A 27573-nucleotide genomic window follows, 5' to 3' on the forward strand; every position below is an offset into this window, starting at 1 on the left:
GTTCCTAATGATATATTTTCCCGGGATATTTATTTTAATTTAGAAATTTGTCCATTTAACTACCTAGATTCATTTATAAAACTAAACATTAACTTTAAATCTAATAGGAATTCAATTTGTCTAAACAATTAAATAAAGTACATAGTCACCCTAAATAAGAGTGTTTTGGATAAGTTACCCACTCTCGCAGGTCGTATTTGTGACAGAGCTTCATCTCTTAGGAGTTCAACAGGGCGAATTTTTGAAGAAGCATTGTCAGAAGCCGAAGATAAAATAATAAATTAATTATTTGAGAAATATTCTATACTCGTATACTCTAAAATTTAAAATTATCTAGATACCTGATTAAATTTAAAAAATACGAGTAGATATTGGACTTTTGGGGCCTACTTTATGACAAAACACTTGTATGGAGCAAATTTTTGTAAGCCCTTCGCAATACTTGACTGATAACTGCTTTGGTTTCATCTCAACTCTGTCAAACCATGTCTCCACATGGCGAATTTCTTCCAAGTCTCAACACTCTCCATAAGGAATTCTAAAGAGAAATCCACTATTAACTATGAACGGTGGTCGGTGAAGATTTTGTACTCCTGGTTAAATCTAGTGGGGAAGTAGTTGTGGGTAGAGGTATGGGAGGTGAGGATCTTGTAGGTGATGGCACTATTCTTAAACTTGTACTCTCTTTTGACGATGTCTTCACTGATAGATCGATAGGTTCGTCGTGTAGTATTGAACCACTGCTTGGACTTGGTGTTGAGGCTATACTAGGAGAAAACGCTGGCGTTGTGGAATAAATCGGTGGAACCAAGTGAGGATAAAACGGTGAGAACAGCGCTGGAGGTGGTGTCGAAAACGACGTAAACGGAGTAGCTGGATAACTGATAGGAGAACAATTGAGTGACAACGATTTCTTTGTGTTGAAATAGAATTCCTTTTCACTAAGCGGACTATTGGAAGGTATACTGATTGATTTTTGATATTCACTATGACCTAGAGGACTAGCTGAGGAGTTTTCTTTCTTGTGAATGTGATGCGTTTTACTATCGTCACTATCACTTCCGCTATCTGACTCTTTCATTTCCTTGCTATCCGTTACGTTATTGTTTTTGCCTACTTTTTTTTAATTTAAGCAAGGGTCTATTTAAATAAATTGTAATTTTTTTTTAAAATATTGTACCAAATACATGAGAACTTGCTTAGACTGCGGGAGTAAAGGGACTTTTCAGTCTCATTCTGGCAGTATAAGCAGGGTATATTCTATTCTATTCTTCCTTTGCCTTTTCTAGATCTTTTTCTCCCTTTTCATCTTCTATGTCCTCTTCTTCTTGTTCTTCTCTCTTCTATTTTTTTTTTCAGATATTTACATTACTCGAAATGGTTAATAAAATAAATTATGCAAATTTAGTAGAGTGTGTAATGCATTTCGCATTAGCATAACGATTTCTTCTAGATCTTTTTCTTCCTTTTCATCTTCTATGTCCTCTTCTTCTTGTTCTTCTCTCTTCTATTTTTTTTTTTTCTGATATTTACATTACTCGAAATGGTTAATAAAATAAATTATGCAAATTTAGTAGAGTGTGTAATGCATTTCGCATTAGCATAACGATTTTCTGCTTAGCCGTGTGTGTGTGAGCTTATCTATTGCATTTTACTGTACGATAAAATAGTTTATGGGAGATTCTCCTTGATCTCTTGTGAGCGTTTGGTGATAGCTTATCTATTGCATTTTACTGTACGATAAAATAGTTTATGGGAGATTCTCCTTGATCTCTTGTGAGCGTTTGGTGATATAACTTTGTCAGCGTACGGTTTTTACGGCTCTTCACTTTGTCCACAAATAGTACGGATGACACGTTATGTCTTTTAGAGTTTTTTTATAGTCTTTATGGAGGGTCCGCTTTGCAGGTGGTACATTTTTTTTTAACGCCTTTAGTAAGTATCCAGGGTTCGTGTTTCGTTTGGTTTTCCTGGTCTCCACATTCCATCAATTTCAAAGTTGTCTATAAGATCATCTTGTGACACACTAACATATTTATTTTATGGAATAGAATGGAGTATACCTACCTTGTTTGTCCTGCTCGAATAGGACTGGAAAGTTCCCTTTCCCCAGCAGTCTAAACATTTTCCAAGCAGTCCTTGGTTAGACTGCGGGGGTAAAAGGACTTTTCAGTTCTATCTCAGCAGGATAAACAAGGTATATTCTATTCCTTTAGTGTTTACCATGTACCAGTTCATTTCTAGTGGGTGAGGAAGAGAAAGCAATCTATGCTCAATCTGACGAGGACAAATTCACAACAAGGATAAAAATCGTGGTGAGTGTTACCAACATTATGTACCAGTTATACTTCTGCCACAAAGATGTATGATATCCAAGTTAGACTAATCAGAACCATACTATAAAAAAGAACTACATCCATCACAAATCTATTGAAAAGAATTTATATGCGGAATGAAATGATAATAAATGTATAAATATAAAAAAAGAGTAAATATGAAAAAGTATCACTAAGAATTGTTGATAAAATACCAGACATAACCTTACAAGTTAAAGATGATGAAGAAGAAAAAGACTACGAGGAAGAGGAAGAAGCAGAAGAAGAAGAAGAAGAAAAAGCAGATAAAGAGAAAAAAGAAGAAATCCAGGCAGATTACAGCAAACGATATGAAGACCGTTCAAAGGAGAAGAAGAAGAAGAAGAAGAAGAAGAAGAAGAAGAAGAAGAAAAAGCAGATAAAGAGAAAAAAGAAGAAATCCAGGCAGATTACAGCAAACGATATGAAGACCGTTCAAAGCGGCGTTATTTTGACAGCTTTTTGACAGTTTTCGATCGCTTTTTGGCGGTTTTCAGCTGTACTGACTAAACGGTTAGAGACATTGTAAAAGTTACTTTAGAAGAACACCCAAAATCAGCATCATTCAATTGAATAAGATTGTTTTTGATGTCTATTTTGGTGTCTAGTATTTTGTTGTCCCAGAGGAGAGGGTTGATTCGACTATCGTATATACCGGTACCGCCATTTCGTCGCACATTCTGTTCTTCTAGTAGACAATGGATTTTGAACCAGTTGCTCCGCCGACCATACCGGGATCCGTTCTTGCTCATTCCTACTAGTTTACATTTGTACAGACGACATGCTTTGCATGAGGTTCGCGTTTTCTTGTTGATGATGCATTGATAGTTGTTCTTGCATTCTGTAATCGAGTTGGGGTTGTTGTAGGTTCTTCCGAAGAATGACTGAAACAGAAGAAGCAAAGGATTTCCAATTAGACAAACTCATTATATTCTTCATTTACAATATCGTTTGTGAGGTAGTGGACATAGAAATGGAAATTTGATCATAATTATTATTTTAATGTTATAGGTAGTTGACATTAAGACTGTAGAACATAATATTTTAACGATTTCTTTCTATCGTAAACGAGCACTTTAATGCAGAATGAAATGCTACTACAATCTGCAACCATTTCCAAACTGCATTTATGCAAGTTTGTGTCGAGATGATAATCTTATTGCCTAGAATATGGTGAAACATTAAAAATAATTGTACTGAAGGACATTAAAGGAAAATGTTCAAGATGATCATAATGAGCATTTAGGAGCCATTGGAATTCCAGTTGACAATATCAAATCTCTATTTGATAGTTTAGTAGATCCTACTCTAAAAATTACTCGTTTCAAAGAACACATTACACATTTTTCTCTCAATTTTTATGTGACTTTCTAAATTTTTGCTTCTTTTTTCTTGAAGAAGTAAAAAAAGGAAATTTTAGAACCTTAACAAGTAGTCTGCTGTATCAAGCCGAGATCTCTTCCAATCTTTTATTTCTTATCAATTTGAATAAATTCACTCTTTATTCCTTTTATAGCGTCAAAAGGGACTCTCTTGACATCTAGATCTTTTTATACTCTCAGATAGTTTACTTTGTAGATCTTTTTCATATAGCTTTATATTTTATTTATATGTGGTTAGTTTACTTTGATTGCCATTTCAGATGAAGATTACCACACACTGGCCAACAGGCGAACTCTTTTACATTGATCTGTTTTATGTTTATGCTAATTGCTACTTAATGTTTGCATTCTGGAGGGCTATTAATTGTGGCTTTTTATTGGTACCAAATGTTGAAGACTGTTCGGTACACTGTGAAAACTCGGTGGCCGTTCTAACTGATCCACTGATTCAGAGACAAAATGGTTGGTTTAAAAAGCAAAAAACTTAGTTGCAAAGTTTTTTCAATCAATATTCTTTGGTCGGACTAAAAATGGATTTTATTCTATGTCGGTTAAAGGTATTCATTCATTTAGGGTCAGGTTATCAAGAACTCCCCACGCTTTAACCTCACCCAATTTAATGTCCATTCAAAAGTCCAATATCAATTTATCAATCCTATGCAAAGTTTTTTCAGTCAATATTCTTTGGTCGGACTAAAAATGGATTTTATTCTATGTCGGTTAAAGGTATTCGTTCCTTTAGGGTCAGGTTATCAAGAACTCCCCACGCTTTAACCTCACCCAATTTAATGTCCATTCAAAAGTCCAATATCAATTTATCAATCCATCACTCAATAATGTGTCTCCTATTTTTTCTATATTTTAAATTTGACTTAAATTGTCTCTTGCTTTTCTACGAATATATTTTAAATTTGACCTAAACCATTTATATTAGTCATGTTCTGTTATTATTGTCAAAGTAAATGATGAAAGTAAATTAAAGTAAATCAATGATGAGAGCGGTTTACATTTGGTTCTTCCCTTATTGGCACGTCCAGATATCAAATGTACTTAGTTGTAATCCATTGGATGATCATCTATCAGTATACATATTACTCATATTAGTAATGTTATTCTAACTTATCGTGCTTTAAACATCAAATCACACAAATGCAAACTTTATCATCTTCAAATACAATGTTTAAAGGATGGGTTTCTAAGTTTCTAGTTTAGTCTATCAGCTTTGAAAGTAGAATATGGATAAAAGAATCGAATGAATGAACCTTTTTTTTTTTGCTTCGCAAAAAATAAAAAATATCTTGGGCAAGTCCCCAAGAAGGCTACAGAAAATGGTCTTTTAAATGTGGATTACGAAGAAGATTTAGCAAAATTGATTTTACAAATAAAATTTGACTTTATTTATATTCCCTACATATTTTTTTCATATAAATCTTTGAAAATAACTAATCAGGTGTTTAATCTAATGCTTGTTGCTGTTAAAATTATTTATTATTAAGTCTGTGATTTTTTCTTTCAAGCGACAGGGTGTCTCACAGACTGAATTGTCAAAATGACAGTATTTACTCTAGAGAGTCTAGAGGAATTTTTCGTCCCTCGTTTTATATACTCTCCGATAACTCTCAATGTTGAATTTCGACTCTTAAATCTTGTCCTCAAAGTACAACCACGAAAAATGCCAAAATTCTTTCTCCTTGCTTTCTAAAAAAAAATCAACTCCGAATCCCATGAACAGTCCGCAAAAAAGCTCCATTTCTCAACCTTCTTTTCCTTGCAAATCCATTCGGTATACCCCGTACACGTATGATATAATAAATTATAATAAAATGGTATAAATTCTTTAATACCACCTACAGAGAATTTCAGTTCAATATTTCATTTGGTTAATGAATATTATAAACATGGCAGGATAGTACATTGGCACAAGCGATGCGCTTTATGGGCAAAAACCTGGTTAACGTTCGAATGAGATGAGGCTTAAAAGGTTGGGCTATCTTTTTTTTTTTTTTTTAGAACTAGAACTAGGTAGGTATCATACTAAATGCTGATTTTTTTAGTGGTGTCATAGGTAGATACCTAGTTGTTGTCTCTTTTTTTTTTAGAGCTATCAGAGATGTTGCTGTATCCATCGAATCATTTAGTAAAATTCTGAAGACGTTTTCATTATTGATCATCTTATGTTATTTCCTCATATTTTCAGGAGTTTTCAACTAATTCCTAATTGTTTTATTAGAAATTTTCATCAGTATCTAAATGATTTCATAATTGATCCCAATGACATGGAAAGGCTATTTTTTAAGTTCCATTTAAGGTCCATTTTCCCAACTTGGATTTCCTTCAAAATTCAAAATGACTAAAAAAAAATCCTCAAAATTCGTCAAAGTTGCAAGTCAAACTCAAACCCCATCCTATCTCTATGTAAAAGGGCGTAATTAATCTCTTCAACCATCACATTCTTTTCTATGCTTCTCAAAGTTATTTTATCCTAGTTCCCAGGAAGCAAGAGAAGACAGACCGTCACACAGACCACCAATAGGAAGAATGCAAAGTAATCGATTGTCCACGCCAACCAATAGACAAACACATCACAATGCTAATAAAATTCTAAAAGCCATATTAATATTAGTTATAGCCATATGGAAAACAATACTAATAATATTGTTAATACTATCCATATTGAACACAATACTAATATTACTATTAATGCTATTAATATTGCTATAATACTCCAAATGGCCATGTTGAAAACGCACACGATGTAACCTTTGGCAAAGTCTACCAATCAGGTAGAAAAGATCAAAAGTTAACATATTCAAATCAACACAACCATTCAAAAGCCCATAAGACACCTTGATGATGCCACCTGTGCTTCCATGGAACCTCACAAGTTGAGAAGAGTCAAGAGTGAGTTGAAAGAATCAGTGAGTGAGTTAAAAGAACAACTCATTTTCATAATAGATCTGGTAAAAAGAGATGTGTTAAGAGTAAGTTAATTGAAAGAATTATCTACTCTTTTTAATGGACTACTTAGTCAATGAGTTACATCCTAAAACATCTATAACTTAAGCTCTATGAAAACTCGAAAGCAGAGATGTCTGTGTAAAAGTTGAGTCAAAAGAACTTTTCAGTGAACTACATTTTGTCTTCACTCTTCAACTCGCTATAAGTACCTATAATCCGCCACTGGCATGTTTTCAATCAAAGAGAAGATGCTACATTTTTTATCACCAAAGATAATAGAAGTTATAAGTAATATTTATTAATATTTTCTGAATACATATCACGTACTTAACTTCCAAACAGGTTTATGTCAGATTCCAGAAAAGATGGGTTTAGTCTAATTTTATACAAGTACCGTAAGTGGGGGATAGATTGCCCAACATTTAAGCATTTTTTTCTTTAATCAGTCACAACTTTTTTATTATTTAACATATTTAAGTACCTATAGGGAGCTATTTCAGAGTTATAGACTGAGTAGTTCATTAAAAAGAGTTAAAAGAGTAGTTCTTTTATTCATTCTTTGCACATCTCTGCTCGCCGGATCTATTTTACCCATGACTAAAGTCTTTCCTGACCTACCACGTTGCTAGGACGTGCAATTGTAAGTACCTATAGGGAGCTATTTCAGAGTTATAGACTGAGTAGTTCATTAAAAAGAGTTAAAAGAGTAGGTAGTTCTTTTAATCATTCTTTGCACATCTCTGCTCGCCGGATCTATTTTACCCATGACTAAAGTCTTTCCTGACCTACCACGTTGCTAGGACGTTCAATTTTCATATTAATTGTGTTCAATCGATTCCGAATGAGATGCGAACACAAGAAACGAGAAAAAATTGATACCTACTATTTTTTTCTCTATCTTGGTCGTCTTCTTCTTATTTTTCTTCTTTATTTGCTTCTTCTATGTTTTCTTTTTCTTCTTCCTTCTCCTGTTCTAGGTATGTCTTCTTGTTCCTCCTTTGCCTCTTCAACTGAATTGTCAAAATGACAGTATTTACTCTAGAGGAATTTTTCGTCCCTCGTTTTATACTCTCCGATAACTCTCAATGTTGAATTTCGACTCTTAAATCTTGTCCTCAAAGTACAACCACGAAAAATGCCAAAATTCTTTCTCCTTGCTTTCTAAAAAAAAATCAACTCCGAATCCCATGAACAGTCCGCAAAAAAGCTCCATTTCTCAACCTTCTTTTCCTTGCAAATCCATTCGGTATACCCCGTACACGTATGATATAATAAATTATAATAAAATGGTATAAATTCTTTAATACCACCTACAGAGAATTTCAGTTCAATATTTCATTTGGTTAATGAATATTATAAACATGGCAGGATAGTACATTGGCACAAGCGATGCGCTTTATGGGCAAAAACCTGGTTAACGTTCGAATGAGATGAGGCTTAAAAGGTTGGGCTATCTTTTTTTTTAGAACTAGAACTAGGTAGTATCATACTAAATGCTGACTTTTTTAGTGGTGTCATAGGTAGATACCTAGTTGTTGTCTCTTTTTTTTTTAGAGCTATCAGAGATGTTGCTGTATCCATCGAATCATTTAGTAAAATTCTGAAGACGTTTTCATTATTGATCATCTTATGTTATTTCCTCATATTTTCAGGAGTTTTCAACTAATTCCTAATTGTTTTATTAGAAATTTTCATCAGTATCTAAATGATTTCTTAATTGACCCAAAGAAAGGCTATTTTTTTAAGTTCCATTTAAGGTCCATTTTCCCAACTTGGATTTCCTTCAAAATTCAAAATGACTAAAAAAAAAAAAAAAAATCCTCAAAATTGGTCAAAGTTGCAAGTCAAACCCCATCCTATCTCTATGTAAAAGGGCGTAATTAATCTCTTCAACCATCACATTCTTTTCTATGCTTCTCAAAGTTATTTTATCAGAAGAAGAAGAAGAAGAAAAAGCAGATAAAGAGAAAAAAGAAGAAATCCAGGCAGATTACAGCAAACGATATGAAGACCGTTCAAAGATATGTCCTGATAAATCATCTTTCCATTACGAGATTCAGATCAAACAAATATATTAACAAATTACTCTCCATGTTCGACCACTGTGCTTGGAGAATGTGGTCTTGATTTATTTTCATCTTGACGTCTGTTGGTAGGAATCTGAGATGAAATTCCACACCAGTTGACGTCTATGAGCTATTAGATGTGAAAGGAAAACCAGAGGAAGACATAGAGATTGCATTTGAAGAAAACTATGATCATTGTAATCTACTGATGAGTTTCAATTTCATTATGCTGACAATCATAGAAATTGACAAGATCTTTTGGATGGTAGAAATTGACAAGATCTTTTGGATGCTGATTTAGTGGGGATTCGAAGTTGGTCACATGAAGAATTAGGAAATGATTGGTAAAATCGAAATTGTGTACAGAAGCGATACTAAACTTTTTGGCAACATTAAGATATGGATTAACCCTAGCTGGCAAGCTGCATAATTATCTACAGGTAAATTTATAACATAAATTATAACAAATTATAACACATTTGAGTATAATATGCAAGTATTACACACATTTGGAAGAAAACTTTGAAGGACATTTTCCACCTTTAAAGAAATACGTATTGCATAACTACACTCTAAATTACGGCGCCATGTATTATTTCATCACTCTTTTTTTTGTATCCATAAATCTTGTAACTTATTACTTTTTTACTTTCCTTATTTTCATAGTGTTCATCAACATTTTTCAATCTACAAGTTTTTATTTTATGATTTTGGAAACATAAATTAAAACACCAATATTAAGGCAACCAACCAACCAATAGACAAACACATCACAATGCTAATTCTAAAAGCCATATTAATATTAGTTATAGCCATATGGAAAACAATACTAATAATATTGTTAATACTATCCATATTGAACACAATAAAAATGATTGGTAAAATTGAAATTGTGTACAGAAGCGATACTAAACTTTTTGGCAACATTAAAATATGGATTAACCCTAGCTGGCAAGCTGCATAATTATCTACAGGTAAATTTATAACATAAATTATAACACATTTGAGTATAATATGCAAGTATTACAGACATTTGGAAGAAAACTTTGAAGGACATTTTCCACATTTGAAGAAATACGTATTGCATAACTACATTATAAATTACGGCGCCATGTATTATTTCATCACTCTTTTTTGTATCCATAAATCTTGTAACTTATTACTTTTTTACTTTCCTTATTTCCATAGTGTTCATCAACATTTTTCAATCTACAAGTTTTTATTTTATGATTTTGGAAACATAAATTAAAACACCAATATTAAGGCAACCAGACGAGAGCATTCTCATCTGGCGATGTTGTTGACATTGTTTTCATGCGTGAGAAAGTGTTCCAAAGGTTCGTTGAAAGGATGTGTGAATTATTGAAAGTAGGAATTATGGACATCCGGATACGTTCAGTTACCCTAGTTCAGTAATAGTAGATGCAGATGGATTCAGACTTGCGCCCGGACACTGACAGTAAAATTTATATCATAATAAACACAATAATATACCTACCGAAGAAGAAATCTTTTCCCATTAGAAACAACCTGGAATGGTGGCAAAAACTATCTACTGTCTGTAGTGCTAATGAATGGAAAAAAACGCTCACTATATTTGAAAACGAATACGAATCTTAATCCGCCTTTCCGGACATGCAAACTGAAGTGAAACTCCCCACACCTATTGATCTGGAACACGATCAAAAACCTCACGACCCTATGCAAAAAAATCCAGTAATAGTTGCAAAGAAGCATTTTATTCGACTGAATCGATCCGACAATCGCTACAAGTGTAATACAATTAAATGATTATAATGATGTTTTCATTGTACCTCATAACAGTAACACCTTCGAAACATGAAGACTGAAATGTTACAGAAATAATTGACATGTTACACCTAAACGAAGGTATTGGAGGTACTCAACAAATCTTCAAGATGATACGTATATATCCATCTGGAAAGATTTGCCCATCGAACCTCAGTTGTGTAGTGGTTACCTTCGGATCTAGATATTGGTACTTCGAGTGCAAGTGAAGTAGTAAAATTTAGTGTACCTATCGATCGAGGAACAAAATTTGTGACAATCATCCATGCACACAATCCAAAACATAGACACATAGACTCACACAAACACAGTTAAAAGTTAACTTGAAACAAGAGACTACTCAACAAATCCTCAAGATGATACGTATATATCCATCTGGAAAGATTTGCCCAACGAACCTCAGTTGTGTAGTGGTTACCTTCGGATCTAGATATGGTACTTCGAGTCCAAGTGAAGTAGTAAAATTTAGTGTACCTATCGATCGAGGAACAATATTTGTGACAATCATCCATGCACACAATCCAAAACATAGACACATAGACTCACACAAACACAGTTAAAAGTTAACTTGAAACGAGAGAAGATATTGGTACTTCGAGTCCAAGTGAAGTATTAAAATTTAGTGTACCTATCGATCGAGAAACAATATTTGTGACAATCATCCATGCACACAATCCAAAACATAGACAGATGGACTCACACAAACACAGTTAAAAGTTAACTTGAAACAAGAGATTGTTTCCGCAAATGCTACTTTATTACATGACTTTGGTTTATAAATAAATTTCTGTTTTAAATATAGGTGGACACCAAAGTTTCTTCGCGCCAAGCAAAGTCTAAAAAAAAAGAGCATCTGGCGACATTGTAACTTTGGTCACATTTGAAATTTATAAACGAGAATTTGAAAATAATTCGGAAGATGAGACCCAGTTGAATCTTGATTTGGATAAACGAGAGAAAATAAAGAAGAGATGGCCCAGACGCTATAAATTAGGATTAACCTCGATATGATTTCGTCTTGTTGATCTTAACACTTTCAGTCCCATATCAAATATTTTCAAAATCAAAGAGAAACCCAAGAGTACTTAAAGCGCTTAGGGCGCATTATACATATTTAACTGTGGACGTAGGAACCTAACTTATCAGTGAAAGGGAAAATGTAAAAAGTTGCCTCAAGAGGGAAAGAAACCTTTAGCAGAGGACCTTTTTAGATAAATATTGAAAGACTAAAGAAATAAAACAGTACTTAAAGCGCTTAGGGCGCATTATACATATTTAACTGTGGACGTACGAACCTAACTTATCAGTGGAAGGGAAAATGTAAAAAGTTGCCTCAAGAGGGAAAGAAACCTTTAGCAGAGGACCTTTTTAGATAAATATTGAAAGACTAAAGAAATACAGAGGGAAATTAGAACAATCAGAGTATTTGTATGAAGAAGTAGAAGCAAACAGTAACTATAAAACGACCGATATAGAAAATATAAGAAAATGCCAACACAAAAGGATGCGAAATACTATGGACAAAGTTAGCAAAGAACATGTCACCAAAAATGCACCAAACCTGTTGAAGATGTTTCGGGTTTTGGGGGCACGGTGTACCTGTGTCACGTGTAGTATTATTGGTGACACTTTGGGTCCTACAAGGGACACAAATTTGGTAGCATATGACCGTGACTTGTGTTTGTGGCGAACCGGATTTACGAATTACTCAGCATTCTGAAATGGATATAGAACAGAAAGTTCAAGTTCTGTAATGACGAAGCCTCCACGAGTCTCCTTAGGTTCCGGGGTTTTTACAATCGACTCCAGAGCACATAAACAAATCAGACCACAGGTTGATCTATCGCATGGGGCACGGTGTACCTGTATCACGTGTAGTAGGTATTATTGGTGATATTTTTGGGTCCTACAAGGGACACAAATTTGGTAGCATATGATGACTATGTTTGTGGAGAACCCGATGTACGAATTACCGAATTACTCAGCATTCTGAAATGGATAGCAGAAAGTTCAAGTTCTGTAATGACGAAGCCTCCACGAGTCTCCTTAGGTTCCGGGCAGTGGCGTAGCGTGGTCTTAATTCAAGTGTAGGGCCTTGTAGGGCTCATGCACAGGTCTACCAAGTCCCATCACAGTAGGTACATGCCATTAATATTTATAGGCATTAGAGTGAACTTTCGAGTTGTATGGCCGCCATACACGCGATACATACTCGCTACGCCACTGGTTCCGGGGTTTTTACAATCGGCTCCGGAGCACATAAACAAATCAGACCACAGGTTGATCTATCGCAGAACAATCTTGATGTCCCGGCGACTCGATGCTTCGAATGCAAATTCCAATGAAATCGATTTGCAAGGCGAACAATTTCCAACAGCGAAATTCCGCTGAAGCCGAGATTAGAAAACAATAGCTTCGGAACACGGTACTCCCAGAGCAATTATAATGGATGGATGAGATGCATGCAAAAAATAAAGTGGGTACTTGGATTAACCGATCAGTGAATCAGTGATCAATGAGGAGCTAAATCAAACAATCAACCAGTTCGTGGCAATTGCGCTGATTTTCCCTGAGGATCACCTCCATAATCAATCAATGAGGAGCTAAATCAAACAATCAACCAGTTCGTGGCAATTGCGCTGATTTTCCCTGAGGATCACCTCCATAATCAAACCACGCCGCGGAAAACAATGGTGGGAAATTCTGATGCCCTCCTGACCCCTGACAGTCGGGTGTTCGCTTGAAAAATCAAGTCCAGGAAAATACGAACCACGAGAATTGCAGAAATTTTCTTCGGAAATGTCAAGAGGTCGGGAAATCCCTCGCGCGGAGCAAGTGGCACCACAGGAATTATCTCACAGTGAAATGATGCTCATTAAATTGGAACGTGTGTGAGCTTCTGATAATCAGGTGGGTATATATCTATTTCTAATGAGAATCTCCAATGAGCATGGTGTTTTGGATGCTTCCTAATGCTTCATAAACATGGTTAGTTATTACAGATCAATTTATTTTTCCTACCGCTCAAGTAAACCAAATTGGTTCGTTTACTATTATTAGCTTATTGTTTATTTCTCCTATAACTACTCGTAAATTTTCAACTTTTTTCTCATGAATCCGTTCCGTCCCAAAGGGCATTCGACGCGGATTTTCCTTTCAAAATTATCCTATCATCTATCATAGTTGGAATATTTCCACTTACAAACCGACACAGATACCTATGTGATCTATGGCATAATCCACTCCACGGTCAATAGGACTGAAGACCGAATTGGTTACTGGTAATGTGTGATTTGTATTGTATTTATGTATAGTGTGCGATAGCGCACCAACCTTGGCACATTCTATTAATGATATCATAAATTAAAATATAATATTAATAACGAACCATCTTCTTTATGTTTATTACACTGGCTAATAGGGCAATATTAATACTGGCTATGACATGGAGAAAAAAAACATGGTTTGCGGTGGGCGAATGAATGGTACACTTACCCTAGTACCTACTTAGAAGTTCGATAGAAGGAACTGTAACTGCTAAGGTGTGTCCAAACATAGTCGACATCGATGATTTGAAGAGGTGAATCTATGTTGTCGAGGCAGTCAGTAGACGCGACGTCGATCTATTTCGACTATGTGTGGACGTGGACAAAAATTTACCTCCAAAAACGAAGGGAGAAGATATTATAGAAGAAAGCCAGAATGGGCCAAGATGAGCCCCCCCCCCCCCCCCCCATGGTTTGCGCGATGTTGAAAATGATATAGATTTAGTACCTACACTTTTTTTGTAAAGAACAAGACACCATTGAAGATGAATTCAACCTTGGGCAAAAATTTTGATGATTTAGATATTTTGCATGTACGTAGGTATTCATGTTTTCAAATGATTTGATAAGTGCAATAAGCATTACATTGCTAAAAAATTATTTATTTGGATGGATTTGAAAGATATTGGGCTCTAAATGGACCATAAATTTTCCCTGCTGATCTCTACAAAATCCATATTACTGATTATGTATCATTTTGACCTAATTTCCATATTTTCCAATCATCTGCCCAATATGCTAATACATTCAATGGAACTCTATTACATCGATTCGTACATCTTCATGTCCATTTAACTCGCCCAATGACTCATCATGAATTGTATCTTATCATTATTTAAGTCACTTATCATTTCTTTACGTTTAAACAGCTTATCATTCGTGTCTTTAAGAGATTTATCAACAGCTCTCAAAGTCACAGCTTTATTTACAAGTTCAAGTGCAAACACTAAGTAGTTCGTTCTGTCTTTTTTCTTCTTCTTGATTTCGTTCTTGTTCTTCTTCTTTGCCTACTTCTTCTTCGTCTTCTTCATCTTCTTCTTCTTCATCATCTTCTTCTTCGTCTTCTTCTTCTTGCTCTTCTTCTTCCTCGTCGTCGTCTTTTTCTTTCGAGATCCAATGGAGCCAACACTTTGCTTGTATCGCATGGTACATTTATTTCGAACATTGCGTCTAATAGTTCCAAGTCTCCTTCTTCGTCTTCTTCTTCATCATCTTCTTCTTCTTCGTCTTCCTCTTCTTCTTGCTCTTCTTCTTCTTCTTCTTCTTCCTCCTCGTCGTCTTTTTCTTCCTTTCTTTCGAGATCCAATGGAGCCAACACTTTGCTTGTATCGCATGGTACATTTATTTCGAACATTGCGTCTAATAGTTCCAAGTCTCTCTTCTTCTTCGTCTTCTTCTTCTTCATCATCTTCATCATCTTCTTCGTCTTCTTCTTCTTTTTCATTTTCTTCTTCCTCGTCGTCGTCTTTTTCTTCCTCTCTTTCGAGATCCAATGGAGCCAACACTTTGCTTGTATCGCATGGTACATTTATTTCGAACATTGCGTCTAATAGTTCCAAGTCTCTAAACAGATTGCCATGTCTTTCCAACTGATTGCTCTAATAGATTGGTATGTGCAAGGTTGGAGGTGAGAAATACGAGAGCATTCTCATCTGGCGATGTTGTTGACATTGTTTTCATGCGTGAGAAAGTGTTCCAAAGGTTCGTTAAAAGGATGTGTGAATTATTGAAAGTAGGAATTATGGACATCCGGATACGTTCAGTTACCCTAGTTCAGTAATAGTAGATGCAGATGGATTCAGACTTGCGCCCGGACACTGACAGTGAAATTTATATCATAATAAACACAATAATATCCCGAAGAAGAAATCTTTTCCCATTAGAAACAACCTGGAATGGTGGCAAAAACTATCTACTGTCTGTAGTGCTAATGAATGGAAAAAAACGCTCACTATATTTGAAAACGAATACGAATCTTAATCCGCCTTTCCGGACATGCAAACTGAAGTGAAACTCCCCACACCTATTGATCTGGAACACGATTATCTGAAAACGAATACGAATATTAATCCGCCTTTCCGGACATGCAAACTGAAGTGAAACTCCCCACACCTATTGATCTGGAACACGATCAAAAACCTCACGACCCTATGCAAAAAAAAATCCAGTAATAGTTGCAAAGAAGCATTTTATCCGACTGAATCGATCCGACAATCGCTACAAGTGTAATACAATTAAATGATTATAATGATGTTTTCATTGTACCTACCTCATAAGAGTAACACCTTCGAAACATGAAGACTGAAATGTTACAGAAATAATTGACATGTTACACCTAAACGAAGGTATTGGAGTATCCGAGCATAATTATGATGTGAAAAAAGAGAGAAAAGAGTGGTATTTTGATAGAAACAAATCCTGGGGTGCCTAACCAATCTTGTGACCTTTTGGATATAGCAAGCAGAGAAATCCTAGATCACGCCGCCGCCGACCGTGTTATATCAAAGACGGTGCAAACAGTGAGCGGAATACAGAATATCAAATGCTAATAGCATGTTGAATGATTCAAACTGGAACTTTAGTACCACGGATCTGTTTTGGTTTCCATTTCTCTTCTTCTCCCTGAGAAACGACATGAATAAAAGAAACTAGAGAAAACCCTTTGGAAAAATACATAATACTGAACGATCTTTGAAAAATGCTTACAAAAACAAGAAAGAAAAAAAGTTTTACCAAATCCGTTCTACAACCGAAATAGTCAACATACATACATTCTCAGATTTCTCAGTGCAGCGCGGCATTCCGTCTCATTTATATTTCGTAGACAACTCACTAGTTTGTCAGGTACTCTGTGCAGTATCACTATATGGTCTCACTATATGATTGTAGTCTCTGTGGTTGCACAAACTTGTGTATTCTTCAGCAGCACGGTCGTCATAATTCTCATATCCCGTGTGACCTAGGACTAAAATTATAATTGTCTCATTCATTAGATCCAGTTGCAAGTTGCCTCGGTCTTCCAGTTCAATGTTAAACACTTCTTCTTTGTCTAAGACCCCGATTAGCATTCGCGTCAGGTTTGTTACTTTTTTTTTCGCTGCGAACATCTTCTTTGTTCCAATTATGTAACTTATTAGCGACGTGTTACGATTGAAAATGCTTCTGATTATAGAAAATGTGTTGCGCCTTTCTTGGTCCTTTCGTTCTAGTGGCTCATTGTTTTGGATTTGTTTGGAATGTTTATTTGTGGTTCTAGAATCTAGACCATAAATAATGAGATTTATCGGCTTTACCGCTGGTATTGTGTGAAAATCTTTTGTCTTTTTTGAAGTCACCACAAATATCCACGAATGTGATCCTAGTGTGGGAAGTGAACAATTATTCAGAGAGGATTTGAGTGACAATATAACACTAATAGTTCGCGATTCTGAAATGAACAGACAATGGAATATGCAGGTACCAATAGCTATCAAAATATAGACGCTGAGAAAATTATTCCAAAGAACCAAGGTGTAAAGAGTTCCATATTTTGACATTCAAGCTTCAAACAAGTTCAGAAACCCGTATGTGTTCTTAGAGAAAGATTAGTTCAATCCAATCTGCATATCGATTAGACAAACAACTACAAAAAAATCATTGATTCCAAAACCACACGAACTGAAAAGGACAAAATGTGTTCGCTATTAATTAGATTTGATATCAAAACGAGCCACGATCGTATTAAGATCTATATTAAATAAATTTATGAATATCACTTCTGCGAACAGCTAGAACCATGTGTGTAAGTTTTTCAATTATAAATTTATCATAATTATGGTCAGAGGGAATCAAGATTATAATGTAAACATTAGGACTCAAGATTGCATTATGTAAACACAGAGTTGAATCGTTTTTCAGGGTCCACGTTCGTAATTATGATTTTATTCCACATAATTATGTTTAAATATGTTAATAGAGTGGAAACCTCTACCTCTAGCCATGGATTTTATTCTGAGCTAGGTCTGCAGATATGTCGAGTTCTGGCTGCTTAGGTCTCTATCTCTAGTATCTCTAGATGTGGGGTTTTCATTTATCTGACAGTTTTTTTGATGCCAGATTTGAGGGCACAGTAGTGCGCTAGGCCAAGTTCCATCTAGGTTACAATTATTTGAACAATTATTTATAATTATTTGAACGTTATTCGGGATTACAGGCAAGATGTTTAAGCAATAACCTATACAGAGTTCCGCGCCCGTTTTTGTCTGAACCAATAGATCAAACAGTCCAATAAAATCATAAATTCAATAATTTTTATCTCTTGGATACTATATAAGAATCCGATTAAAATCTACAACAATCCACAATTCACCTGGTGAACTAAAGGCAGACAGTGGATCACTTTATTCACAACCCTATTTACCTTTCCTATTTACACACAATCTCAGATTCTCTTCAAAGACTTCAAGTAGAATAGGTCCAACACTAGGTCTCTATAACACTAGGTCCTAAGTCTCTATAACACTTCACCTATTGATGCGTCTTCAAGGTTACAACTGCTAATGAAAGGGTGAAATGATGCTCATTAAAGTGGAACGTGTGTGAGCTTCTGATAATCAGGTGGGTATATATCTATTTCTAATGAGAATCTCTAATGAGCATGGTGTTTTGGATGCTTCCTAATGCTTCATAAACAGGGTTACTTATTACCGATCAATTTATTTTTTCCTACCGCTCAAGTAAACCAAATTGGTTCGTTTACTATTATTAGCTTATTGTTTATTTCTCCTATAACTACTCGTAAATTTTCAACTTTTTTCTCATGAACCCGTTCCGTCCCAAACGGCATTCGACGCGGATTTTCCTTTCAAAATTATCCCATCATCTATCATAGTTGGAATATTTCCACTTACAAACCGACACAGATACCTATGTGATCTATGGCATAATCCACTCCACGGTCAATAGGACTGAAGACCGAATTGGTTACTGGTAATGTGTGATTTGTATTGTATTTATGTATAGTGTGCGATAGCGCACCAACCTTGGCACATTCTATTAATGATATCATAAATTAAAATATAATATTAATAACGAACCATCTTCTTTATGTTTATTACACTGGCTACCTTTGTGCACCCGAGGGTCACAAGAGACCAAGCTAGAGAGTTGGCGGGCCGCAAAGAAGAGACACATCCTTAAGATAGTTTCTTAATTGGTTTTTCACAAGTTTGATAGTCGAAAAAGCACTTTCGCACATGTATGAACTACCAAACATTGATGTAATCTTCAGTCCTCGAGTTCGCGGGCTTTCGCGGGCCGCGGGTTGGACAACCCTGGCGTAGATCGATGATTTGAAGAGGTGAATCTATGTTGTCGAGGCAGTCAGTAGACGCGACGTCGATCTATTTCGACTACCTATGTGTGGACGTGGACAAAAATTTACCTCCAAAAACGAAGGGAGAAGGAAGAAAGCCAGAATGGGCCAAGATGAGCCCCCCCCCATATGAATCTTTATTAGACTAGTCCGAGGTTTGAAAATAAACTTGAAACAAATAAAGTGTTCTACCCCTAATAGTAATAATATAATAATGCTTGCCAACTGGAGCACATCGCTAAAAATATCTTTATTGTTTCAATATTAGCCTGTCTGGTGCTTGGGTTTACTATTCGATGTGAGATGTTTGTGACTAACTTGGTGATGAGGTTCGCAGTTGGCCCAAGGGTCATTTTGTGGTTGACTTTTCTGTGAAAATTGAAAAAGATATCACTAGAGCTAGTTTGGCTTATTTTCACTGAAAATTTAGGGAAAATAAAAGTTCTAAGGGTCAGAAAGTCAGAATGAAGAATTACATCGCATTTTTTTTTTTTTTTTTTTTTTTTTTTTTTTTCAAAAAATTTAAAAAAACACCTTAAAAAAAAAAACATGAGGGGAAAATTTTTTTTTTTTTTTTTTTTCGCAAAGATGTTAAAAACCCACATTGAAGAAACAGTCATGAGTGGAAATTAATTAATAGAGCATATTAAAGGACACTTAGAGATATACAAAATATCGAACTCCATACCTTGAACATATAAAATAACAAATACCTACAAGATATACGGAGCTCCAACATATAAAATACCAACTTGAAAGAGATAATAAAATAGCACATATCAAGAAAAGCTTTATGAGGATCAAAGTGGGTTAGTATTATAAATAGTCCGTTTAAGATCATCTGCATATAGATTGGTCAATATAGGTATATGTGGATATAATAATATCGCAACAACTTTGAAAACAATAGATGAAGAAGAAGAAGAAGAGGAAGAAGGAGAGGGAAGCTTTGTGTTCTATATTATATTTTCTACTTCTTTTTCTTCTTCTTCTTCTTCTTCCACTTCTTCTGCAGCTGCTGCTTCTTCTTCTTCTTCTTCTTCTTCTTCTTCTTTCCGTTCTATCTTCATCGCGTCTTATTAAATTTTCATTCATTCGTTTTATCGTTGTCTTGTACTTCGTCCAATTCATTGTTCAAAGTGAAGAACAATGGAGGAAACTTTTGAAACAGAAAAAATAAAAAAAAAAAAAAAAAATAAAAAAAAAAAAGGGTCACTTCTAGGATCGGTTCAGGGGGTTTTAACTTTAAACACTAAGGAACACGATCAAAAACCTCACGACCCTATGCAAAAAAATCCAGTAATAGTTGCAAAGAAGCATTTTATTCGACTGAATCGATCCGACAATCGCTACAAGTGTAATACAATTAAATGATTATAATGATGTTTTCATTGTACCTCATAACAGTAACACCTTCGAAACATGAAGACTGAAATGTTACAGAAATAATTGACATGTTACACCTAAACGAAGGTATTGGAGTATCCGAGCATAATTATGATGTGAAAAAAGAGAGAAAAGAGTAGTATTTTGATAGAAACAAATCCTGGGGTGCCTAACCAATCTTGTGACCTTTTGGATATAGCAAGCAGAGAAATCCTAGATCACGCCGCCGCCGACCGTGTTATATCAAAGACGGTGCAAACAGTGAGCGGAATACAGAATATCAAATGCTAATAGCATGTTGAATGATTCAAACTGGAACTTTAGTACCACGGATCTGTTTTGGTTTCCATTTCTCTTATTCTCCCTGAGAAACCACATGAATAAAAGAAACTAGAGAAAACCCTTTGGAAAAATACATAATACTGAACGATCTTTGAAAAATGCTTACAAAAAAAAAGAAAGAAAAAAAGTTTTACCAAATCCGTTCTACAACCGAAATAGTCAACATACATACATTCTCAGATTTCTCAGTGCAGCGCGGCATTCCGTCTCATTTATATTTCGTAGACAACTCACTAGTTTGTCAGGTACTCTGTGCAGTATCACTATATGGTCTCACTATATGATTGTAGTCTCTGTGGTTGCACAAACTTGTGTATTCTTCAGCAGCACGGTCGTCATAATTCTCATATCCCGTGTGACCTAGGACTAAAATTATAATTGTCTCATTCATTAGATCCAGTTGCAAGTTGCCTCGGTCTTCCAGTTCAATGTTAAACACTTCTTCTTTGTCTAAGACCCCGATTAGCATTCGCGTCAGGTTTGTTACTTTTTTTTTCGCTGCGAACATCTTCTTTGTTCCAATTATGTAACTTAATTAGCGACGTGTTACGATTGAAAATGCTTCTGATTATAGAAAATGTGTTGCGCCTTTCTTGGTCCTTTCGTTCTAGTGGCTCATTGTTTTGGATTTGTTTGGAATGTTTATTTGTGGTTCTAGAATCTAGACCATAAATAATGAGATTTATGTTCTAGTGGCTCATTGTTTTGGATTTGTTTGGAATGTTTATTTGTGGTTCTAGAATCTAGACCATAAATAATGAGATTTATCGGTTTTACCGCGGGTATTGTGTGAAAATCTTTTGTCTTTTTTGAAGTCACCACAAATATCCGCGAATGTGATCCTAGTGTGGATTTGAAGTGAACAATTATTCAGAGAGGATTTGAGTGACAATATAACACTAATAGTTCGCGATTCTGAAATGAACAGACAATGGAATATGCAGGTACCAATAGCTATCAAAATATAGACGCTCAGAATATTATTCCAAAGATCTAAGGTGTAAAGAGTTACATATTTTGACATTCAAGATTCAAACAAGCTCAGAAACCCGTATGTGTTCTTAGAGAAAGATTAGTGCAATCCAATCTGTATATCGATTAGACAAACAACTACAAAAAAATCATTGATTCCAAAACCACACGAACTGAAAAGGACAAAATGTGTTCGCTATTAATTAGTAAAAAAAAAGAAACTCGTTGTTACATTAGAGATCAAACTATGTCCAATCAGTATTGGTCAAATGGCCGGGGGGAGCTCATCTTTTTTCCCCCTTCTTTTGAATAAAAGAGTTATAATTATTCCATCTTGCACCAATATAACTCCTTTCATAATAATATAACTTCTGAAGGCCATGTCAATACCTATGGTTCAACTCTCCAAGAGCTTCCGTGTTCTTAGCTCATATATCAGACGCGTGGGGTGAGATTTTCCAAAGGGGAAGCTACAAATCCAACTACCAGTGCCGCACAGTATGCCGATCTACCAAAAGGTTTGATAGAGTGAACTATAACTGCCAAGGTCTTATCGTCCCGAAAGCGAAGAGAGAAGGAAGACAGGATAGGAGAAAGCTTAATAGGTATTATTAGAGGTTTGATAGAGGGAACTGTAACTGCTAATGCCCTATCGTTCCGAAAGCGAAGAGAAAGACAGGATAGGAGAAAGCCAGCCGTTCCGAGAACAAACCTTTTCCCTTCAGGATAAAATCCGCCCCGGGCGGGAATCGGCTGGCGTTCGACCAGTGGTCAGTGGTCTTGGGACCAAGGTTCAATAAGTTGTGTTTTCCTTTTGGAAACAAATCCGATTTCCATGCCATCTTGGATTCCTATTCCTAATGGTTTAGTACAGGCGCTATTACACCAAAAGAGGGGGAACGAGCTTCAGAAGAGGAGAATTCCGAAAGTAAAATACAACTTTACTTATTACTAAATAAGAAGAAAATAGAAAGTATGAATTTACTTAATACTTGATATGGTATCCCGTTTCCGAAGTTTGTTACTTTACTTATTACTTTTTTTTTTAAGTAGTCCCTCCATCCACCCCTGGTGGGCGATTGAAAGGGGGCACCTGCCGGCTTTCGCCTCAATCCCCCGTTCATCTTTACCGCTGGTATTGTGTGAAAATCTTTTGTCTTTTTTGAAGTCACCACAAATATCCACGAATGTGATCCTAGTGTGGGAAGTGAACAATTATTCAGAGAGGATTTGAGTGACAATATAACACTAATAGTTCGCGATTCTGGAATGAACAGACAATGGAATATGCAGGTACCAATAGCTATCAAAATATAGACGCTGAGAAAATTATTCCAAAGAACCAAGGTGTAAAGAGTTCCATATTTTGACATTCAAGCTTCAAACAAGTTCAGAAACCCGTATGTGTTCTTAGAGAAAGATTAGTTCAATCCAATCTGCATATCGATTAGACAAACAACTACAAAAAAATCATTGATTCCAAAACCACACGAACTGAAAAGGACAAAATGTGTTCGCTATTAATTAGATTTGATATCAAAACGAGCCACGATCGTATTAAGATCTATATTAAATAAATTTATGAATATCACTTCTGCGAACAGCTAGAACCATGTGTGTAAGTTTTTCAATTATAAATTTATCATAATTATGGTCAGAGGGAATCAAGATTATAATGTAAACATTAGGACTCAAGATTGCATTATGTAAACACAGAGTTGAATCGTTTTTCAGGGTCCACGTTCGTAATTATGATTTTATTCCACATAATTATGTTTAAATATGTTAATAGAGTGGAAACCTCTACCTCTAGCCATGGATTTTATTCTGAGCTAGGTCTGCAGATATGTCGAGTTCTGGCTGCTTAGGTCTCTATCTCTAGTATCTCTAGATGTGGGGTTTTCATTTATGTGACAGTTTTTTTGATGCCAGATTTGAGGGCACAGTAGTGCGCTAGACCAAGTTCCATCTAGGTTACAAATTCAGGTCTTGTAATCCTGTTTATTTGACTATAATTATTTGAACGTTATCCCGAGATTCCGGATTACAGGTAAGATGTTTTAGCAATAATCTACAGAGTTCCGGGCCCATTTTTGTCTGAACCAATAGATCAAACAGTCCAATAAAATCATAAATTCAATAATTTTTATCTCTTGGATACTCTATAAGAATCCGATTAAAATCTACAACAATACACAATTCACCTGGTGAACTAAAGGCGGACAGTGGATCACTTTATTCACAACCCTATTTACCTTTCCTATTTATACACGATCTCAGATTCTCTTCAAAGACTTCAAGTAGAATAGGTCTAACACTAGGTCTCTATAACACTAGGTCCTAAGTCTCTATAACACTTCACCTATTGATGCGTCTTCAAGGTTACAACTGGCTAATGAAAGGAAAGATTCGCAAACATAAACCAAGTTATTCGCAAGTACCTGCGAAAAAACTGAACGTCATAATTTTAATTTAGAACAGAATCAACTGTGACGTCATTCGATGCTCGTTTCCCAGAGTAATATTAGGTGTGGGCAGGGGCGTTTGTAAATAAATAACAATTTAAGATCGATTTTTTTCCGTCCACAAAATGGCTCTCGTTTTCCAGGATACCCTGTATGTAGAACCATTTAGGGTAAGTGTACCATTTATTCGCCCACCTAAAAAACGTACCATTTATTCGCCCACCTAAAAAACGTACCATTTATTGGCCCACCTGTACCATACGCCACATAAGTCTGAACTGGACGAACTTTCTCAAGATCCAATTTCATCAAAAGAAAGGGCTTAAAGACTGCTATCGAACCAGTGCTATTCAAAAATTGTAGTCATAAAAACAAAAATTAGAAAAATATATGTGGGCAGGTGGGCCAATAAATGGTACATTTTTTAAGTGGGCGAATAAATGGTACACTTACCCTACGTTTTCCCGTGTAGGTACTAATGTTTTGTGCGATTATAGGACAGGTATAAAAGTACATACTTAAGTATGGATTATACCTAAGTACTTAGATTATAATGTTTCCAAGGCGGACATCACGTTACACATTCGATGAGATTAACTTGAGTACAACATTAATGTATTTATTTTTGTTTTTATTTCTGTTTAATGTTTAATGTCTTCTTAAGGTTTAATAATGTCTTCTTAAAAGTACCGCAGTATTGCGCGGGCGAACCAATAACACTTAGGTATTTTTGTTTTTTTTTTTTCAATACTTATCTTTGTTTTTTTTTTTTTTTTTTTTTTTTTTTTTTTTTTTTTTTTATTTCCTCCAATCACTCTTACTCTTATTTGTATTTTTTGGCGCTCTAATTTTTGCTTTGAATGCTAATTTTTGCCCCTCGGGGAAAAGTTATCAAATTATATACGTACCTCATAAACCTCGCTCTATGCTGGATTAAACTTTAATCATTAAAGACATATTGGCTTGGATTACAGTAACACTTGCTTGGATTAGAGCGGTTATTGAATGATTTGGCACAATTATTAGCATACACATTAGTGAGCATCTAGTTAAGGCGATAGACATAGTGTAGGCAGACCATTGAACATGCATAATTAACTACATTATACTTTTAAAATGCAGTATACATATTGTGATTTTAAAATCCAGGTACTTTATAATTTTAAGATCAAAAAATAGGTGTTAATCCTGCTTGGCAATCGTGTTGCATATTGGGATGATAGCTAGTTGAGTGTGAAGTTTATAATGAATGATTTTTCCTCTAGTAACTCTAGTTTTTCTGGAAAATGCTTTAGTATTGCTTTAGACTTGTGCATTTTCCTGACTTTATTCCAACAGGTCTTTCCACAATTGATGATTTTACGGTAAATAACAGTTTGGCAGATGATTCTTTGAGTCTAAAACCTGAGATTTTTCTTTATTTTGATTGAGGAGGAATCAGCTTGCCAAAACTATCCTATCAGTACCTAGGTAGGCATTGATAAATAATTATCACTGATACAGCTTCGTTTTATTAGAAGTATAAGTTTAGACTGTCCGCTTAGAACAAGAAGTTCCAATATACTCAAAGTTTATTAGAGCACCTCCTTATTGATATAATTTTCTTTACTTTTGCTTTTTCTATTACGATAATTTTAATATAGAAATTGGTAAATTCTACTTACTTTGCATCCTTCACAAGTGAACGCGCCGAAATGGTATCCTGCAGCCGGCTCTCCACAGACCCGACACTGGGTGTTCATCTGGAAAACGAAATAAAATATTATAATAAAATGTACTGAAGCAAAACAACTAAATAGGTAGAATAAAGATGTTAAAATAAAATACAGTGAAACAAATTATACACACAATAAATATAAGAGATATTGTAATAAAATACAGTGAGGCAAAATAAAATAAAAATAAGGAGAGTTATAGATCGTTCGCGTCCATCGGTTTCAATAAATTCCGTAAGTTTCGTGTTACCTACATATGTCTCTAAAGTCATTAGCTGGGGGTAAGACATTTTTACGTGATTTTCGACATCTTCAACAAGCCATTCCTATTCCATGACCCAATTCCCGTTAAGGGGATTTATTTATTATCATTATTATTTAGCCAACACCTGAGAGCAGCCTAAGACGCGTTTCGTTCTTATTGGAACTCATCAGTTAGACATAGCTCTCAGGTGCTGGCCAAGAATTTGGAAGTGTTATTTATACTTCAGAGATGGAAATTGTGGAGAAACGAGAACCTGCGTTTTTCTATGTAAGATTTTATTTGTGTTGAGTGTTGTTGTGAGCGCCACAATTAATTTATTTAATTTATTCTTAAGTTTTTTTTGTAGACCTAGGTCAGCTTCTCACCTAGTTCTCACCAAAACACTTCCGTCGCACCCTGTACATCCGTGCAACATTAAACAATGGCAAATGACGAGCTCTGGCGAGTTGCGTGCCAGCAATTATTCAAATCAGGTAAGTAAATCAGAGAAGTGTTAAATAGAGGCGATCCAACCCGGTACAGATGTGTTGGTGCAAATAGACAAGCGGATGCACCGATTGTGTTGAGGTGCAGTTGCGCGATTTAGCACCCACAAAGGAGCGCGAGACCAAAAGGAACTTCGCGCACTTTTGCGCTTTGTATTTTTGCGTAGTGACGTCATCACCAAATTTTGAACTATAGGTACTTAGTTAATTGACTAACAAATCGCCAATTTAGGTAGGTATTATTCATATGCCGGGGATAACACGTTGAATGCACTAGTTTCACTGAAGTTGATATACGGATGGGTGACCAATATGACCATCTGAGCAATTGCTAGCAGCTGGCTTTTTCCGGCCCCAATCAGACTGGACGGGATTAATGTGAGGCTCCTTCTTCTTCCTCTAAGTACCCCTTTCTTTTTCTGAGTCTTCTTCTTCTTCTTCTTCTTCTTCTTCTTCTTTTTGATAAATTAATTTTAATTGCCAGCCTAGTTAGCTTAGTTGGTAATGCGTCTGCCTTGTAAGCGCTAGGCCGCGGGTTCGATTCGCGCCCGGGGCGGATTTTATCCTGATGGGATAATGTTCGTTCTCGGAACGGCTGGCTTTCTCCTATCCTGTCTTCCTTCTCTCTCCGATTTCGGGACGATAAGACCATAGCGTTTACAGTTCCCTCTGTCAAACTCTTAAAAAAAAAAAAA

General features: G+C 35.5%; 1 protein-coding gene across 1 annotated transcript in view; it reads right to left on the minus strand.

Moving 5' to 3' along the window:
- Positions 1–27573, minus strand: part of LOC103525015 (protein embryonic gonad-like) — a 102309-nt gene continuing 74736 nt past the window's right edge. The window contains exons 2-4 of the mRNA XM_026820245.1: positions 26078–26155; positions 2933–3238; positions 1–1102 (exon numbers count right to left, since the gene is read on the minus strand). Coding sequence (XP_026676046.1) covers positions 557–1102; positions 2933–3238; positions 26078–26155 — 930 coding nt within the window. The 3' untranslated portion in view covers positions 1–556. The remainder of the gene's footprint in view (positions 1103–2932; positions 3239–26077; positions 26156–27573) is intronic.

This window comes from Diaphorina citri, unplaced genomic scaffold (assembly GCF_000475195.1).
Source record: "Diaphorina citri unplaced genomic scaffold, Diaci psyllid genome assembly version 1.1 scaffold132, whole genome shotgun sequence".
NCBI lineage: Eukaryota > Metazoa > Arthropoda > Insecta > Hemiptera > Psyllidae > Diaphorina > Diaphorina citri.